The sequence below is a fragment of the Bufo gargarizans genome, chromosome 11 (genome assembly GCF_014858855.1).
Source record: "Bufo gargarizans isolate SCDJY-AF-19 chromosome 11, ASM1485885v1, whole genome shotgun sequence".
Taxonomy (NCBI): domain Eukaryota; kingdom Metazoa; phylum Chordata; class Amphibia; order Anura; family Bufonidae; genus Bufo; species Bufo gargarizans.
In genome coordinates, this window is record NC_058090.1 from 80,400,555 (window position 1) to 80,419,872 (window position 19,318).

At 47.2% G+C, this 19,318-nt stretch overlaps 1 protein-coding gene across 1 annotated transcript in view; it reads right to left on the reverse strand.

Annotated features, from left to right (window-relative positions):
• Positions 1-19,318, reverse strand: part of LOC122921344 (antigen WC1.1-like) — a 108,500-nt gene that overhangs the window by 14,819 nt on the left and 74,363 nt on the right. Inside the window, exons 7-8 of the mRNA XM_044271321.1 lie at positions 1,022-1,342; positions 632-946 (exon numbers count right to left, since the gene is read on the reverse strand). Of these exons, the coding sequence (XP_044127256.1) occupies positions 632-946; positions 1,022-1,342 (636 nt within the window). The remainder of the gene's footprint in view (positions 1-631; positions 947-1,021; positions 1,343-19,318) is intronic.

Sequence of the window (19,318 nt, forward strand, 5' to 3'; positions counted from 1 at the left end):
TTTCAAGCACACAGAGAATGGTGCACTTTAGTGGGTGGAAACTGTAATAAAAATGCAAAATATATTAGAAAAACTATTAATAGGGCATTAGGAACATCTTATTAAAATGTTACTCAAAAGTTGAGTTACTCTTTAAAGCAGGATTCTTTCTTGGGTTGATGATTAGTGTCATTACAAATTGCTGGCTTGGAAGTTCTATACATTTTAACATCTATTGTCCTCCTAGTAGGCCTAGATAAGCATGCAGTAGTCAGAAAGAGATCTGTCATTCTGTCAGTCATTCCAATGTTTCACCTCCAGTAGGTTTAGTCACTTCCGGTCACTACTACAGAAGGACAAGATTTTGTATGTATATTTTTTTTAATGTCAAAGTAGTGATGAAATTAAATAGCAAAACAAATCTTAAAATATATTTTCTATACATATTGATTTTAAAAAAAGGCCTCTTTCTGGTTGAAATGTTACATTAACCACACCGTTTTACTAGCCTTTACTCACCGATTATAACTACACTTCTTATTCTAAATCATAAACATTCTCTTGAGCTGGTAATCCCCTTCTATGATGTCCATATGTCTTAATATGGGACATGGAAGGAGTTGACATACAGCCCATATAAAAATGTTCCTACCTGAGCATATGACACCTGCATCCTCTTTATGACCACAGTCATGGTCGCCAAACGTCTTTGAAGGACACTTCAAGATGTGTGTTTCATTTCCTTCACATTCTACATCATCCAGCCAGATGTCCCCAGTTCCTCTCCCATAATAGGCTTCTCTTGTAGCCCTGACAGCAGAACCACAACCCAGTTGCTTACAAACCACATCTGCATCTGCTTCATCCCAGGAGTCATCACAGATCGTCCCCCATCTTCCATTATGATAAATCTCCACTCTTCCAGCACATCGACCAGAGCCATTTACCAGTCTCAGCTGCTTATTTTCTGTATTAGAAGAACATATATGCATATATTTATTATAAAATAATCTGTATACATACTACATACAGTCTACTATACCTGAGCAGATGACTTCTATCTCCTTTTGTTGGCCAGTCCATGTCCTTATGTCAGAAGATTCAGTATCAGTACAATCCATCAGTTGGGTCTCATTTCCTTGACAATTTCCACTGACATACACATGACCATTGGTTGTTGTTGGGACTGTGATATTAAATGAACCAACTGCATCCCCACAATGTAATTCTCTGCACACAACCTGAGCCTCATTCATGCCCCATTGGTCAGTGAAAGCTCTGTTCCATGTATTATTAGTGAATATCTCCAGTCTTCCTGCACAGTGGTCCTCTCCACCCATCAGCCTCATCATCTCCTTTTCTCCTGTGGTTATATAATCACATAACAGACTTTATTTTCAATTTTTTTTATACAAACAGTTGCAGGAACAAGTGACGATACTGATAATGACTGTATTGATGGCCTCTGTGACCCCCCTCAGCCATTGAATGGTTCATTGGACATTTCCTGAGTATTAAGAGGAACCAGGAAGCAGAAACCAGTCATCAGGGGGTAGGAAGGGTAGTAGAAAGAGATATTGAAAATGAAATTTAAGCCCTCAAAAAGTTCCACCCACATTCAAACACAACTTGTGAGGAACTTATAGCTATTCAGACTCTAAAACCATCACAATAAAATTGTCCGACAAGGGCGGTGCCATTGTGATTATGACTACCTCCTATTACATAAAAGAGATTCCATGCTAGTTATCAGATAATACTACATATGAACAGATCAATTCAAATCCAGCCTATACGATTCAACATTTCCTGCCCAAAACAGTTCCACAGATTTAAGCCATGCGGCCGGTCTGTCTTCTCTTTAAAAGTTAGTATGGGCCATAATCCTGGGGCAGGAGGCTAGTAGCCAGGCCCCTCCAAAACCCAGTGGCGAGGTTGGTTTCGCCACATTTACCTTTTACCCAAGATTCACAAAAATTTAGAAGAACCACCAGGTAGGCCTATAGTGTCTTCTACTGAATCCATACTGTCTCCATTATAAATATATCTAGAAAAAATCCTTACCCCATTAACATGTAGAACTAAATCATATTTGCTTGACACATCAGCCTTCCTAGAGCTAATATCAGAACTACACACACTTCCTCCAGAAAGTATACTTATTACACTAGATGTGAACAGTTTTCACACATTAATAGAACACAAGAAAGAGATATTACCTGTAACTACCTTACTCACCGACTTATCTCCAGTACAGAAAGCCTTCTGTATACAACTTTTAAAATTAGTGTTACAAACTCATGGTGATTTTTTATTATGCAAAAACGGGGTTCCGCGATGGAATCTAACATGGCGCCGCCCAACCAAATTGTTTCATGGCCAACTTTGAGGACCAATAGGTCTATACTAGTCTTATTTATCAAACACATGCCTTAATATGGTGTTGTTATAGCAACAATACTTTTGGTACTTGGTATAGGGATATAGAATCTTTTCATATATTTCACCACCAGCTTAACAATATAGATCAAGACTTACAATTTACAGCTCACAGAGACTGTCAACACATCAATTTTGTGGGCACAGTAGTAGTAAAAGACAATAAAGGGATGCTATCATCAGATCTATACACAAAACCTACTGATCACAATACTTTACTGCACTATATAACCATTTATGGAACACAAAAAACTCATTGCCAAGATCTCAATTCAAATGAATCTCACATATCGTAACTAATCCTATAATCTGCGAAAAATGGTAATGTCAAATTAATTTGAAGATTGAGGCTATCCGAAACCATTATTGGCCAAAGAAAAAATAAGAACACAACATGAACCTACACCAAAACTAGAACCATCTAAGAGATTGCCATTAGTAGTCACGTAACATCCATTTATACCAAAGCTTAAACAAACCATACAGAGACACTGGCCCATGCTGCTTAAATCATATCCTCAAGTAGCATAATTTAACAACACTCTTATGATGTGTTATAAACGTCCTCAAAATTTGAAGGATCACGTGATTAAAGCTGTTATCAGTCATCAAAACAACCCATAAGGGTTGAGACCTCCCAATGTGTGTGAGACTGCATCTCAAAACATAAATCTATGATCCACCTCAATAAGACAGAACTCCAATTTGTTATCATTTTGACCACATCAAACACCGCGTGTCACGGCGGACAGGACATCAGATACACAGAAGAATAAACAAACAAGTATCTAGGCAAGAAGATGGGGATCAGGGTCACCTCCTGACACTTCCCTACCAGCTCTCCCTATACTGCTATGCCCACGTTCAGTCCCTTAAGGTGGGAATAACATGTCCTCATGCCTGGGCTGCAAATACCCTAAGATGGTGAAGGGGAATAGAGCCAGCCTGCTCCCTCAGAACCTGGAGGGGACAGGCATCTCTCTAACAGCCTAGACAGCAAACAACAAGAAAACAATAACCAACTTATGTTTTCTGAGCAGGAAAAGCCAATCCTTCCTTCCTTACTTCCACAGAGCCAGACAGATGCTATAACCCGCACGGAACACTGGGAGTGGGTGTAATTTAAACCAACAACCCCACCCAGTGCACCTGAAGGGAGGTGGATCTAGTTTGACTCCAAAACCAAAGACTAGACATGTGCTTCTAATCTGGCAGACCTCCACACATAGCCTGAGCAGGGCATGACAGTACCTCCTCCCTCTACGGGTGACCTCCGGACACCCCAGACCAACCTTATCCGGGTGGGATCTGTGAAAAGCCCTCACCAGTCGGCTGGCACTGACATCCAGCGCCGGAACCCACATTCTTTCCTCAGGGCCGTATCCCCTCCAGTGTACCAGGTACTGAAGGGAACCCTGAAGAACTCTAGAGTCAAGAACCCTGGAGATCTTGAACTCTAAATTTCCATCAACCAGAACAGGAGGAGGAGGCAATGGCGATGGTTCCACCGGTTTCACATATTTTTTCAGTAAAGACCTGTGGAACACATCATGGATCCTCCAAGTCTGCGGAAGATCCAGCCGAAACGCTACTGGATTGACCACCACAGATATTTTGTTACGGTCCAATAAATCTTGGACCCCGTTTCCAAGATGGCACTCTCAGTTATTTTTCTTCATATTTTTAGTGGACAACCACACCAGATCACCCACACACAGGTCCGGACCAGTCACACGTCTCTTGTCAGCCATTTGCTTATACCTCTCACCCATCTTCTCCAAATTCACTTGGATCCTCCGCCTGATAGAGGACAAGGCAGAAGAAAATCTCTCCTCCTCTGGCATCCCAGAGGAACTAGGACTGAGGATGAAAACCGTATGCGCAAAAAAATTGAGACTTACCCGTGGACTCCTGCCTATGGTTATTCAAAGCAAACTCTGCTAGGGACAAGAATGAGGACCAGTCCTCCTGATTCTCAGTCACAAAGCACCGCAAGTAGGTCTCCAGGTTTTGATTAGTACGCTCTGTCTGCCCATTCGACTGCGGATGAAAAGCCGAAGAGAACGAAAGTTGAATACCAAGCCAAGAACAGAACGCCCTCCAAAACCTGGAGACAAACTGCCATGCAATTTCACGATATTATCAACAAAAATCTGCGCAAGAGTCTTGGCATTGGGCAGACTAGCTAACGATATAAAGTGAGCCATTTTACAAAAACTGTCTACAACCACCAGAATTACTGTTTTCCCGGAGGGACTCAGCAGATCCGTAATGAAGTCCATAGACAAGTGCGTCCAAGGACGAGACGGAATAGACAAAGGAAGAAGTGAACCAGCAGGTCGAGTATGTGCAACCTTTGACCGTGCACAGGTTTCACAAGCTGCCACATAATCCTCAATGCTCTTACGTAACCCGGGCCACCAGAACCTCCGGGACACAAGGTCAAAGGTGGACTTGCCACCAGGATGTCCAGCAAGAACAGTATTGTGATGTTCCTTGAATACCTTGTATCGCAGTCCTTCAGGAACAAACAACCTCCCTGGGGGACAAGAACCAGGAGCCCCCTCCTGGGCTCCCAACACCTCCATCTCCAATTCGGGGTACAGAGAGGAGACCACCACCCCATCAGCCAAAATCGGAGCAAGATCCTCTGAATCACATCCCCCAGAAAAACTGTGAGACAACGCATCTGCCTTGACGTTTTTAACCCCCGGTCGAAAAGTAACCACAAAATTGAACCTGGTAGAAAACAGTGAACATCTGGCCTGTCTAGGGTTCAGACGCTTGGCAGATTGCAGGTAAGCCAAATTCTTATGATCCGTATATACTGTAACTGTCACAAGGGTGTCAAGAGCCACGTCTGACTCCGTTATACCCGGGGTCAGGAAGTCGCAGCGGGTGGCTGTGCGCTCTATGTCTAAAGATCACGTTGTTTCTTAGTGATTGTTTTCTGTGTTTGCCTTGCAATCCTTTTTGTCTCACTCCGGGATCCGTAGCTTCTCCTCCTCAGCTGTTTCCTTGTCTGCCACTCCCAACCTCCTTATATTCTCCTCTCACACTTCTCTAGTTGCCAGTTATAGAGCTTCCTGCCTGGACATCTATACTGACCCACTGGAGCTGTGAATCCTGGTTGTTGTTCCAGAGAGCTACCCTCCGGATCCCTGTTGGGCTTTTTGTTGTCTCCTGTTGTCGCCCACCTGGGATTATATGTTTAGTCTGTATTGTCTGTCCTCCCCTTGGTGTTTTCCTTTAGAGCTAGTGGTGCGGAATAGTGTTCCCACCGCCCTGTTCACTATCTAGGGCTCATCTTAGGGAAAGCCAGGGTTTTAGGCACGTGATCGGCGTACGGGTGAGGAACCCGTCTAGGGACGTCAGGGCAGCGAGGTGCCAGCCGCAAGGTGAGTCAGGGGTCACCACCTTCCCTCTCACTTGGGCAGGGCCTTCCTCTTTCCCTCCCTCTGTGTCACGTATGTGATAGTCATGCCGATCGTGATAGTAACGGGGTGAGACGCCCCCTCCAACCAGTGACGCCATTCCTCAAAGGCCAATTTAATGGCCAGCAATTCTCAATCTCCTACATCATAGTTCCTCTCGGCGACCGAGAGCTTCTTGGAAAAAAAGCACACGGAACCCATTTGCCAGGAGATGAACCCTGTGACAGCACTGCTCCAACCCCCATTTCTGATGCATCAACCTCCACCACGAATGGCTGAGACACGTCGGGATGCACCAGAATGGGAGCAGACGCAAAACATTTCTTAATAGTCAAAAAGGCCTGCAATGCCTCATCCGACCAGACAGAGACGTCGGCGCCCTTCTTAGTCATATCGGTCAGAGGTCTTACAAAGGTAGAATAGTTCAAAATACATTTTCTATAATAATTAGTAAACCCCAAAAACCGCATCAAAGCTTTCTGATTCTCTGGTTGGTCCCATTCCAGAACCGCCCGGACCTTTTCGGGATCCATACGAAAACCGGAGTCAGAAAGCAGATATCCCAGAAACGGAAGCTCCTGCACAGAAAACACACATTTCTCTAATTTGGCATATAATTTATTCTCCCGAAGGATCGTCCAAACCTGTCTCACGTGATCCTGATGGGTCTTCAGATCAGGAGAGTAAATTAAAATGTCATCCAAGTAAACTACCACGAACCTCCCCACAAAATGATGGCACGTTCGTCAACCCAAAAGGCATAACCAGATTCTCGAAATGACCCTCGTGCGTGTTGAAGGCCGTTTTCCACTCATCCCCTTCCTTGATTCTGATCAGGATTGTAGGCCCCTCTCAAATCCAACTTGGAGAACACCTTGGCTTCAACAATCTGATCGAAAAGGTCGGAGATCAAAGGAAGGGGATACGGATCACAGACCGTGATACGGTTCAATTCCTGGAAATCCAGACAAGGTCTCAGCGATCCATCCTTTTTCTTTACAAAGAAAAAACCTACTGCCACCGGAGACTTAGATGGCCTAATATGACCTTTTGCCAAACTCTCGGCAATATACTTCCGCATGACCTCTTTTCGGGTTAAGAAAGATTGCAAAGCCGAGACTTTGGCAACTTAGCCCCTGGGATGAGATTCACTGGACAATCATAGTCACGATGAGGGGGCATTTCCTGAGTCCCACCCTACGAAAAGACATCCGCAAAATCTGAGAGATACTGAGGTAGAGCTGTAGTAGACACAACAGAGATAGATGTGCCAAGACAATTATCCGAACAAAATTCACTCCAACCAATTGTCACGGATCGTGTTGCAGAAAACAAGAAGTAACAAATAAAGATCCGACTGACTTGATCCCAAACTAAGGAACAAAAGGGTGTGCCCTATTAAAGCCCTATAGCTCTCCCTGTGTGCTCAGCCCATGCAAAGATCTCTGTGATAGAAAGTTGCATGTCCACTTACCTAGACTGAGTGACACCTGAAAACCCTATAATAGTGAGGGGACACAACCACCGGCTCCCTGCACTAAATACGGAGGGTCACCTAGAATCAAGCCAACAGGAAAACACAAACAAAGGGACAGACTTATCTGAGAAACCAGCAGTAGCAAAACTCTAGCACTGAGCACAATCCAGGAAGTAGTATAAACCGCAAAGTGAGGCAGTATGGGAGGGGATATAAAGGGAGACAATCACTGCTAATAGATGACAGCTGGGAGAGGGAGAAGAGATGTCAAAACAAAAGAACATCATGCAGGAGGTACTGAAGAACGTCTATCAGAACTTCTCAGAGATCTGGCGATGACAGTAGCCCTCCTTTTACGAGTGGACTCCGGACACTCAGAGCCCACCTTCTCAGGATGGGACCTATGGAACACCCTGATAAGACGAGTGGCCTTAATTTCCGCGACTGGAACCCACATCCTCTCCTCAGGACCATAACCCTCCCAATGAACGAGGTACTGAACAGAACCGCGGATAATACGAGAGTCCACAATCCCAGAGACCTGAAATTCAAGATTACCATCAACCACAATCGGAGGCGGAGGCAAAGAGGAGGGTACAGTGGGTTGGAAATAAGGTTTTAATAGGGACTTGTAAAAAACATTATAGATCCTCCAAGTCTGAGGAAGATCAAGACGGTAGGCAACGGGATTGATGACGGACAACATTTTGTAAGGCCCAATAAACTTAGGACTAGGGATGAGCGAACTCGAACTGTATAGTTCGGGTTCGTACCGAATTTTGGGGTGTCCGTGACACGGACCCGAACCCGGACATTTTCGTAAAAGTCCGGGTTCGGGTTCGGTGTTCGTCGCTTTCTTCGCGCTTTTGTGACGCTTTCTTGGCGCTTTTTGAAAGGCTGCAAAGCAGCCAATCAACAAGCGTCATACTACTTGCCCCAAGAGGCCATCACAGCCATGCCTACTATTGGCATGGCTGTGATTGGCCAGAGCACCATGTGACCCAGCCTCTATTTAAGCTGGAGTCACATAGCGCCGCCCGTCACTCTGCTCTGATTAGCGTAGGGAGAGGTTGCGGCTGCGACAGTAGGGCGAGATTAGGCAGATTAACTCCTCCAAAGGACTTGATTAACTGATCGATCTGCAGCTGTGGATCATTGAGCTGCTGATCCTCAATTGCTCACTGTTTTTAGGCTGCACAGACCGTTTGTCAGTCACATTTTTCTGGGGTGATCGGCGGCCATTTTGTGTCTTGTGGTGCGCCAGCACAAGCTGCGACCAAGTGCATTTAACCCTCAATGGTGTGGTTGTTTTTTGGCTAAAGCCTACATCAGGGTGAAGCTGTCACACCAAGTGCATTTAACCAGCAATAGTCTGTTCATTTTTTGGCCATATACTAAATCAGGGGCAAGCTGCGCCTGTCACCAAGTGCATTTAACCCTCAATGGTGTGGTTGTTTTTTGGCTAAAGCCTACATCAGGGTGAAGCTGTCACACCAAGTGCATTTAACCAGCAATAGTCTGTTTATTTTTTGGCCATATCCCAGTCTAATTCTGTCACTAAATCCATACCGGTCACCCAGCGCCTAAATACTAGGCCTCAAATTTATATCCCGCTAAATCTGTCCTTAGTGCTGTAGCTGGGCGAGTTATTTAGTGTCCGTTCAAGCACATTTCTTGTTCTGGGTTGAAATACAATTCCCAATTTAGCAATTTCATAATTTAGTGGTTTCTGCTATATCAGAGCTATTTGAAATCTATCCCTAAAAGGGTATATAATATTCAAGGTGCACATTGGGTCATTCAGAATAACTTCACACACACCCGCTACTGTGTATTTCCAAGTCTAATTCTGTCACTAAACCCATACCTGTCACCCAGCGCCTAAATACTAGGCCTCAAATTTATATCCAGCTAAATCTGTCCTTAGTGCTGTAGCTGGGCGAGTTATTTAGTGTCCGTTCAAGCACATTTCTTGTTCTGGGTTGAAATACAATTCCCAATTTAGCAATTTCATAATTTAGTGGTTTCTGCTATATCAGAGCTATTTGAAATCTATCCCTAAAAGGGTATATAATATTCAAGGTGCACATTGGGTCATTCAGAATAACTTCACACACACCCGCTACTGTGTATTTCCAAGTCTAATTCTGTCACTAAACCCATACCTGTCACGCAGCGCCTAAATACTAGGCCTCAAATTTATATCCAGCTAAATCTGTCCCTAGTGCTGTAGCTGGGCGAGTTATTTAGTGTCCGTTCAAGCACATTTCTTGTTCTGGGTTGAAATACAATTCCCAATTTAGCAATTTCATAATTTAGTGGTTTCTGCTATATCAGAGCTATTTGAAATCTATCCCTAAAAGGGTATATAATATTCAAGGTGCACATTGGGTCATTCAGAATAACTTCACACACACCCGCTACTGTGTATTTCCAAGTCTAATTCTGTCACTAAACCCATACCTGTCACCCAGCGCCTAAATACTAGGCCTCAAATTTATATCCAGCTAAATCTGTCCCTAGTGCTGTAGCTGGGCGAGTTATTTAGTGTCCGTTCAAGCACATTTCTTGTTCTGGGTTGAAATACAATTCCCAATTTAGCAATTTCATAATTTAGTGGTTTCTGCTATATCAGAGCTATTTGAAATCTATCCCTAAAAGGGTATATAATATTCAAGGTGCACATTGGGTCATTCAGAATAACTTCACACACACCCGCTACTGTGTATTTCCAAGTCTAATTCTGTCACTAAACCCATACCTGTCACGCAGCGCCTAAATACTAGGCCTCAAATTTATATCCAGCTAAATCTGTCCCTAGTGCTGTAGCTGGGCGAGTTATTTAGTGTCCGTTCAAGCACATTTCTTGTTCTGGGTTGAAATACAATTCCCAATTTAGCAATTTCATAATTTAGTGGTTTCTGCTATATCAGAGCTATTTGAAATCTATCCCTAAAAGGGTATATAATATTCAAGGTGCACATAGGGTCATTCAGAATAACTTCACACACACCCGCTACTGTGTATTTCCAAGTCTAATTCTGTTACTAAACCCATACCTGTCACCCAGCGCCTAAATACTAGGCCTCAAATTTATATCCAGCTAAATCTGTCCTTAGTGCTGTAGCTGGGCGAGTTATTTAGTGTCCGTTCAAGCACATTTCTTGTTCTGGGTTGAAATACAATTCCCAATTTAGCAATTTCATAATTTAGTGGTTTCTGCTATATCAGAGCTATTTGAAATCTATCCCTAAAAGGGTATATAATATTCAAGGTGCACATTGGGTCATTCAGAATAACTTCACACACACCCGCTACTGTGTATTTCCAAGTCTAATTCTGTCACTAAACCCATACCTGTCACCCAGCGCCTAAATACTAGGCCTCAAATTTATATCCAGCTAAATCTGTCCCTAGTGCTGTAGCTGGGCGAGTTATTTAGTGTCCGTTCAAGCACATTTCTTGTTCTGGGTTGAAATACAATTCCCAATTTAGCAATTTCATAATTAGTGGTTTCTGCTATATCAGAGCTATTTGAAATCTATCCCTAAAAGGGTATATAATATTCAAGGTGCACATAGGGTCATTCAGAATAACTTCACACACACGCTTCTGTGCATTTCCAAGTCTAATTCTGTCACTAAATCCATACCGGTCACCCAGCGCCTAAATACTAGGCCTCAAATTTATATCCCGCTGAATTTGAATACAATACATTGGGCCAAATAATATATTTGTTGTTGTGGTGAACCATAACAATGAGAAAAACATCTAGTAAGGGACGCGGACGTGGACATGGTCGTGGTGGTGTTAGTGGACCCTCTGGTGCTGGGAGAGGACGTGGCCGTTCTGCCACATCCACACGTCCTAGTGTACCAACTACCTCAGGTCCCAGTAGCCGCCAGAATTTACAGCGATATATGGTGGGGCCCAATGCCGTTCTAAGGATGGTAAGGCCTGAGCAGGTACAGGCATTAGTCAATTGGGTGGCCGACAGTGGATCCAGCACGTTCACATTATCTCCCACCCAGTCTTCTGCAGAAAGCGCACAGATGGCGCCTGAAAACCAACCCCATCAGTCTGTCACATCACCCCCATGCATACCAGGGAAACTGTCTCAGCCTCAAGTTATGCAGCAGTCTCTTATGCTGTTTGAAGACTCCGCTGGCAGGGTTTCCCAAGGGCATCCACCTAGCCCTTCCCCAGCGGTGAAAGACATAGAATGCACTGACGCACAACCACTTATGTTTCCTGATGATGAGGACATGGGAATACCACCTCAGCATGTCTCTGATGATGACGAAACACAGGTGCCAACTGCTGCGTCTTTCTGCAGTGTGCAGACTGAACAGGAGGTCAGGGATCAAGACTGGGTGGAAGACGATGCAGGGGACGATGAGGTCCTAGACCCCACATGGAATGAAGGTCGTGCCACTGACTTTCACAGTTCGGAGGAAGAGGCAGTGGTGAGACCGAGCCAACAGCGTAGCAAAAGAGGGAGCAGTGGGCAAAAGCAGAACACCCGCCGCCAAGAGACTCCGCCTGCTACTGACCGCCGCCATCTGGGACCGAGCACCCCAAAGGCAGCTTCAAGGAGTTCCCTGGCATGGCACTTCTTCAAACAATGTGCTGACGACAAGACCCGAGTGGTTTGCACGCTGTGCCATCAGAGCCTGAAGCGAGGCATTAACGTTCTGAACCTGAGCACAACCTGCATGACCATGCACCTGCATGCAAAGCATGAACTGCAGTGGAGTAAACACCTTAAAACCAAGGAAGTCACTCAGGCTCCCCCTGCTACCTCTTCTGCTGCTGCCGCCTCGGCCTATTCTGCTGCTGCCGCCTCGGCCTCTTCCTCCGCCTCTGGAGGAACGTTGGCACCTGCCGCCCAGCAAACAGGGGATGTACCACCAACACCACCACCACCACCTCCGTCACCAAGCGTCTCAACCATGTCACACGCCAGCGTTCAGCTCTCCATCTCACAAATATTTGATAGAAAGCGTAAATTCCCACCTAGCCACCCTCGATCCCTGGCCCTGAATGCCAGCATTTCTAAACTACTGGCCTATGAAATGCTGTCATTTAGGCTGGTGGACACAGACAGCTTCAAACAGCTCATGTCGCTTGCTGTCCCACAGTATGTTGTTCCCAGCCGGCACTACTTCTCCAAGAGAGCCGTGCCTTCCCTGCACAACCAAGTATCCGATAAAATCAAGTGTGCACTGCGCAACGCCATCTGTGGCAAGGTCCACCTAACCACAGATACGTGGACCAGTAAGCACGGCCAGGGACGCTATATCTCCCTAACTGCACACTGGGTAAATGTAGTGGCAGCTGGGCCCCAGGCGGAGAGCTGTTTGGCGCACGTCCTTCCGCCGCCAAGGATCGCAGGGCAACATTCTTTGCCTCCTGTTGCCACCTCCTCCTTCTCGGCTTCCTCCTCCTCTTCTTCACCTGCTCATCCAGTCAGCCACACACCTTCACCACCAACTTCAGCACAGCCCGGGGTAAACGTCAGCAGGCCATTCTGAAACTCATATGTTTGGGGGACAGGCCCCACACCGCACAGGAGTTGTGGCGGGGTATAGAACAACAGACCGACGAGTGGTTGCTGCCGGTGAGCCTCAAGCCCGGCCTGGTGGTGTGTGATAATGGGCGAAATCTCGTTGCAGCTCTGGGACTAGCCAATTTGACGAACATCCCTTGCTTGGCGCATGTGCTGAATTTGGTGGTGCAGAAGTTCATTCACAACTACCCCGACATGTCAGAGCTGCTGCATAAAGTGCGGGCCGTCTGTTCGCGCTTCCGGCGTTCACATCCTGCTGCTGCTCGCCTGTCTGCGCTACAGCGTAACTTCGGCCTTCCCGCTCACCGCCTCATATGCGACGTGCCCACCAGGTGGAACTCCACCTTGCACATGCTGGACAGACTGTGCGAGCAGCAGCAGGCCATAGTGGAGTTTCAGCTGCAGCACGCACGGGTCAGTCGCACTACAGAACAGCACAACTTCACCACCAATGACTGGGCCTCCATGCGAGACCTGTGTGCCCTGTTGCGCTGTTTCGAGTACTCCACCAACATGGCCAGTGGCGATGACACCGTTATCAGCGTTACAATACCACTTCTATGTCTCCTTGAGAAAACACTTAGGGCGATGATGGAAGAGGAGGTGGCCCAGGAGGAGGAGGAGGAGGAGGAGGAAGAGGGGTCATTTTTAGCACTTTCAGGCCAGTCTCTTCGAAGTGACTCAGAGGGAGGTTTTTGGCAACAGCAGAGGCCAGGTACAAATGTGGCCAGACAGGGCCCACTACTGGAGGACGAGGAGGACGAGGATGAGGAGGAGGTGGAGGAGGATGAGGATGAAGCATGGTCACAGCGGGGTGGCACCCAACGCAGCTCGGGTCCATCACTGGTGCGTGGCTGGGGGGAAAGGCAGGACGATGACGATACGCCTCCCACAGAGGACAGCTTGTCCTTATCCCTGGGCAGCCTGGCACACATGAGCGACTACATGCTGCAGTGCCTGCGCAACGACAGCAGAGTTGCCCACATTTTAACCTGTGCGGACTACTGGGTTGCCACCCTGCTGGATCCACGCTACAAAGACAATGTGCCCACCTTACTTCCTGCACTGGAGCGTGATAGGAAGATGCGCGAGTACAAGCGCACGTTGGTAGACGCGCTACTGAGAGCATTCCCAAATGTCACAGGGGAACAAGTGGAAGCCCAAGGCCAAGGCAGAGGAGGAGCAAGAGGTCGCCAAGGCAGCTGTGTCACGGCCAGCTCCTCTGAGGGCAGGGTTAGCATGGCAGAGATGTGGAAAACTTTTGTCAACACGCCACAGCTAACTGCACCACCACCTGATACGCAACGTGTTAGCAGGAGGCAACATTTCACTAACATGGTGGAACAGTACGTGTGCACACCCCTCCACGTACTGACTGATGGTTCGGCCCCATTCAACTTCTGGGTCTCTAAATTGTCCACGTGGCCAGAGCTAGCCTTTTATGCCTTGGAGGTGCTGGCCTGCCCGGCAGCCAGCGTTTTGTCTGAACGTGTATTCAGCACGGCAGGGGGCGTCATTACAGACAAACGCAGCCGCCTGTCTACAGCCAATGTGGACAAGCTGACGTTCATAAAAATGAACCAGGCATGGATCCCACAGGACCTGTCCGTCCCTTGTCCAGATTAGACATTAACTACCTCCCCATAACCATATATTATTGGACTCCAGGGCACTTCCTCATTCAATCCTATTTTTATTTTCATTTTACCATTATATTGCGAGGCTACCCAAAGTTGAATGAACCTCTCCTCTGCCTGTGTGCTAGGCCTAAATATATGCCAATGGACTGTTGCAGTGGTGGCTGACATGAAGCCTGATTCTCTGCTATGACATGCAGACTAATTCTCTGCTGACATGAAGCCAGATTGTCTGTTACGGGACCTCTCTCCTCTGCCTGGGTGCTGGGCCTAAATTTATGACAATGGACTGTTGCAGTGGTGGCTGACGTGAAGCCTCATTCTCTGCTATGACATGCAGACTGATTCTCTGCTGACATGAAGCCAGATCCTCTTTTACGGGACCTCTCTCCTCTGCCTGGGTGCTGGGCCTAAATTTATGACAATGGACTGTTGCAGTGGTGGCTGACGTGAAGCCTCATTCTCTGCTATGACATGCAGACTGATTCTCTGCTGACATGAAGCCAGATCCTCTGTTACGGGACCTCTCTCCTCTGCCTGGGTGCTGGGCCTAAATTTATGACAATGGACTGTTGCAGTGGTGGCTGACGTGAAGCCTGATTCTCTGCTATGACATGCAGACTGATTCTCTGCTGTCATGAAGCCAGATTGTCTGTTACGGGACCTCTCTGCTCTGCCTGTGTGCTAGGCCTAAATATATGCCAATGGACTGTTGCAGTGGTGGGTGACGTGAAGCCTGATTCTCTGCTATGATATGAAGACTGATTCTCTGCTGACATGAAGCCAGATTGTCTGTTACGGGACCTTTCTCCTCTGCCTGGGTTCTGGGCCTAAATTTATGAAAATTGACTCTTACAGTGGTGGGTGACGTGAAGCCTGATTCTCTGCTATGATATGAAGACTGATTCTCTGCTGACATGAAGCCAGATTGTCTGTTACGGGACCTTTCTCCTCTGCCTGGGTTCTGGGCCTAAATTTATGAAAATTGACTCTTACAGTGGTGGGTGACGTGAAGCCTGATTCTCTGCTATGATATGAAGACTGATTCTCTGCTGACATGAAGCCAGATTCTCTGTTACGGGACCTCTCTCCTCTGCCTGGGTGCTGGGCCTAAATTTATGACAATGGACTGTTGCAGTGGTGGCTGACGTGAAGCCTGATTCTCTGCTATGACATGCAGACTGATTCTCTGCTGACATGAAGCCAGATCCTCTGTTACGGGACCTCTCTCCTCTGCCTGTGTGTGTGCTGGGCCTAAATATATGCCAATGGACTGTTGCAGTGGTGGCTGACGTGAAGCCTCATTCTCTGCTATGACATGCAGACTGATTCTCTGCTGACATGAAGCCAGATCCTCTGTTACGGGACCTCTCTCCTCTGCCTGTGTGTGTGCTGGGCCTAAATATATGCCAATGGACTGTTGCAGTGGTGGCTGACGTGAAGCCTCATTCTCTGCTATGACATGCAGACTGATTCTCTGCTGACATGAAGCCAGATTCTCTGTTACGGGACCTCTCTCCTCTGCCTGTGTGTGTGCTGGGCCTAAATATATGCCAATGGACTGTTGCAGTGGTGGCTGACGTGAAGCCTCATTCTCTGCTATGACATGCAGACTAATTCTCTGCTGACATGAAGACAGATTCTCTGTTACGGGACCTCCCTCCTCTGCCTGGGTGCTGGGCCTAAATATATGCCAATGGACTGTTGCAGTGGTGGCTGACGTGAAGCCTCATTCTCTGCTATGACATGCAGACTAATTCTCTGCTGACATGAAGACAGATTCTCTGTTACGGGACCTCCCTCCTCTGCCTGGGTGCTGGGCCTAAATATATGCCAATGGACTGTTGCAGTGGTGGCTGACGTGAAGCCTCATTCTCTGCTATGACATGCAGACTGATTCTCTGCTGACATGAAGCCAGATTCTCTGTTACGGGACCTCTCTCCTCTGCCTGTGTGTGTGCTGGGCCTAAATATATGCCAATGGACTGTTGCAGTGGTGGCTGACGTGAAGCCTCATTCTCTGCTATGACATGCAGACTGATTCTCTGCTGACATGAAGCCAGATTCTCTGTTACGGGACCTCTCTCCTCTGCCTGTGTGTGTGCTGGGCCTAAATATATGCCAATGGACTGTTGCAGTGGTGGCTGACGTGAAGCCTCATTCTCTGCTATGACATGCAGACTAATTCTCTGCTGACATGAAGACAGATTCTCTGTTACGGGACCTCCCTCCTCTGCCTGGGTGCTGGGCCTAAATATATGCCAATGGACTGTTGCAGTGGTGGCTGACGTGAAGCCTCATTCTCTGCTATGACATGCAGACTAATTCTCTGCTGACATGAAGACAGATTCTCTGTTACGGGACCTCCCTCCTCTGCCTGGGTGCTGGGCCTAAATATATGCCAATGGACTGTTGCAGTGGTGGCTGACGTGAAGCCTCATTCTCTGCTATGACATGCAGACTGATTCTCTGCTGACATGAAGCCAGATTCTCTGTTACGGGACCTCTCTCCTCTGCCTGTGTGTGTGCTGGGCCTAAATATATGCCAATGGACTGTTGCAGTGGTGGCTGACGTGAAGCCTCATTCTCTGCTATGACATGCAGACTAATTCTCTGCTGACATGAAGACAGATTCTCTGTTACGGGACCTCCCTCCTCTGCCTGGGTGCTGGGCCTAAATATATGCCAATGGACTGTTGCAGTGGTGGCTGACGTGAAGCCTCATTCTCTGCTATGACATGCAGACTAATTCTCTGCTGACATGAAGACAGATTCTCTGTTACGGGACCTCCCTCCTCTGCCTGGGTGCTGGGCCTAAATATATGCCAATGGACTGTTGCAGTGGTGGCTGACGTGAAGCCTCATTCTCTGCTATGACATGCAGACTGATTCTCTGCTGACATGAAGCCAGATTCTCTGTTACGGGACCTCTCTCCTCTGCCTGTGTGCTGGGCCTAAATATATGCCAATGGACTGTTGCAGTGGTGGCTGACGTGAAGCCTCATTCTCTGCTATGACATGCAGACTGATTCTCTGCTGACATGAAGCCAGATTCTCTGTTACGGGACCTCTCTCCTCTGCCTGTGTGTGTGCTGGGCCTAAATATATGCCAATGGACTGTTGCAGTGGTGGCTGACGTGAAGCCTCATTCTCTGCTATGACATGCAGACTGATTCTCTGCTGACATGAAGACAGATTCTCTGTTACGGGACCTCCCTCCTCTGCCTGGGTGCTGGGCCTAAATATATGCCAATGGACTGTTGCAGTGGTGGCTGACGTGAAGCCTCATTCTCTGCTATGACATGCAGACTAATTCTCTGCTGACATGAAGACAGATTCTCTGTTACGGGACCTCTCTCCTCTGCCTGGGTGCCGGGGCCTAAATATCTGAGAATGGACTGTTCCAGTGGTGGGTGACGGGAAGCCAGATTCTCTGCTATGGAACCTCTCTCCAATTGATTTTGGTTAATTTTTATTTATTTAATTTTTATTTTAATTCATTTCCCTATCCACATTTGTTTGCAGGGGATTTACCTACATGTTGCTGCCTTTTGCAGCCCTCTAGCTCTTTCCTGGGCTGTTTTACAGCCTTTTTAGTGCCGAAAAGTTCGGGTCCCCATTGACTTCAATGGGGTTCGGGTTCGGGACGAAGTTCGGATCGGGTTCGGATCCCGAACCCGAACATTTCCGGGATGTTCGGCCGAACTTCTCGAACCCGAACATCCAGGTGTTCGCTCATCTCTACTTAGGACCCAACTTCCAGGAGGGAGCCTTCAATTTGATATTCTTATTAGACAACCACACCAGATCACCAACATTCAGGTCCGGACCAGGCACACGTCTCTTATCCGCCACACGCTTATATCTTTCACTCATGCTCTTTAGATTATCCAGAATCTTTTGCCAAATAGATGACAAAGACCAGGAGAACCTCTCCTCATCAGGTAAACCAGAAGACTCCTCTCCAGAGAATGTCCCAAACTGCGGATGAAACCCATATGCACCAAAAAATGGTGACTTATCAGAGGACTCCTGACGACGGTTATTTAAAGCAAACTCAGCAAGGGACAAAAAAGAACACCAATCCTCCTGATTCTCTGCCACAAAACAGCGCAGATATGTCTCCAGATTCTGATTGACGCGCTCAGTCTGGCCATTCAACTGCGGGTGGAAAGCAGAAGAAAATGACAACCGAACCCCCAAGCGAGAACAGAAAGCCTTCCAGAATCTGGAAACAAACTGCGTGCCCCTATCAGAGACTATGTCTGAAGGAATGCCATGCAATTTGACAATGTGATCAATAAATGCCTGCGCCAGCGTTTTAGCATTGGGCAACCCAAGAAAAGGAATGAATTGCGCCATTATGCTAAAACGGTCCACCACCACCAGAATCACGGTCTTCTCCGAAGAATGAGGCAGGTCCGTAATGAAGTCCATGGACAGATGTGTCCAAGGACGGGAAGGAAAGGGTAACAGGAGGAGAGGACCTGATGGCCGTGAATGAGGGACTTTGGCACGAGCGCAGGTCTACAGGCTGCCACAAAACCCTCAACCGACTTACGAAGCGCCACGGACACCAGAATCTCCGAGCAATGAGATCCACTGTGGCTCTACCCCCCGGGTGCCCAGCAAGGACAGTATCGTGGTGCTCCTTAAAAACCTTGTGTCGTAAAGCGAGAGGCACAAACAACCTCCCAGGAGGACAAAGATCAGGAACCTCTGCCTGGGCTGCCTGAACCTCGGCCTCCAATTCAGGATAAAGATCTGAGACCACCACCCCTTC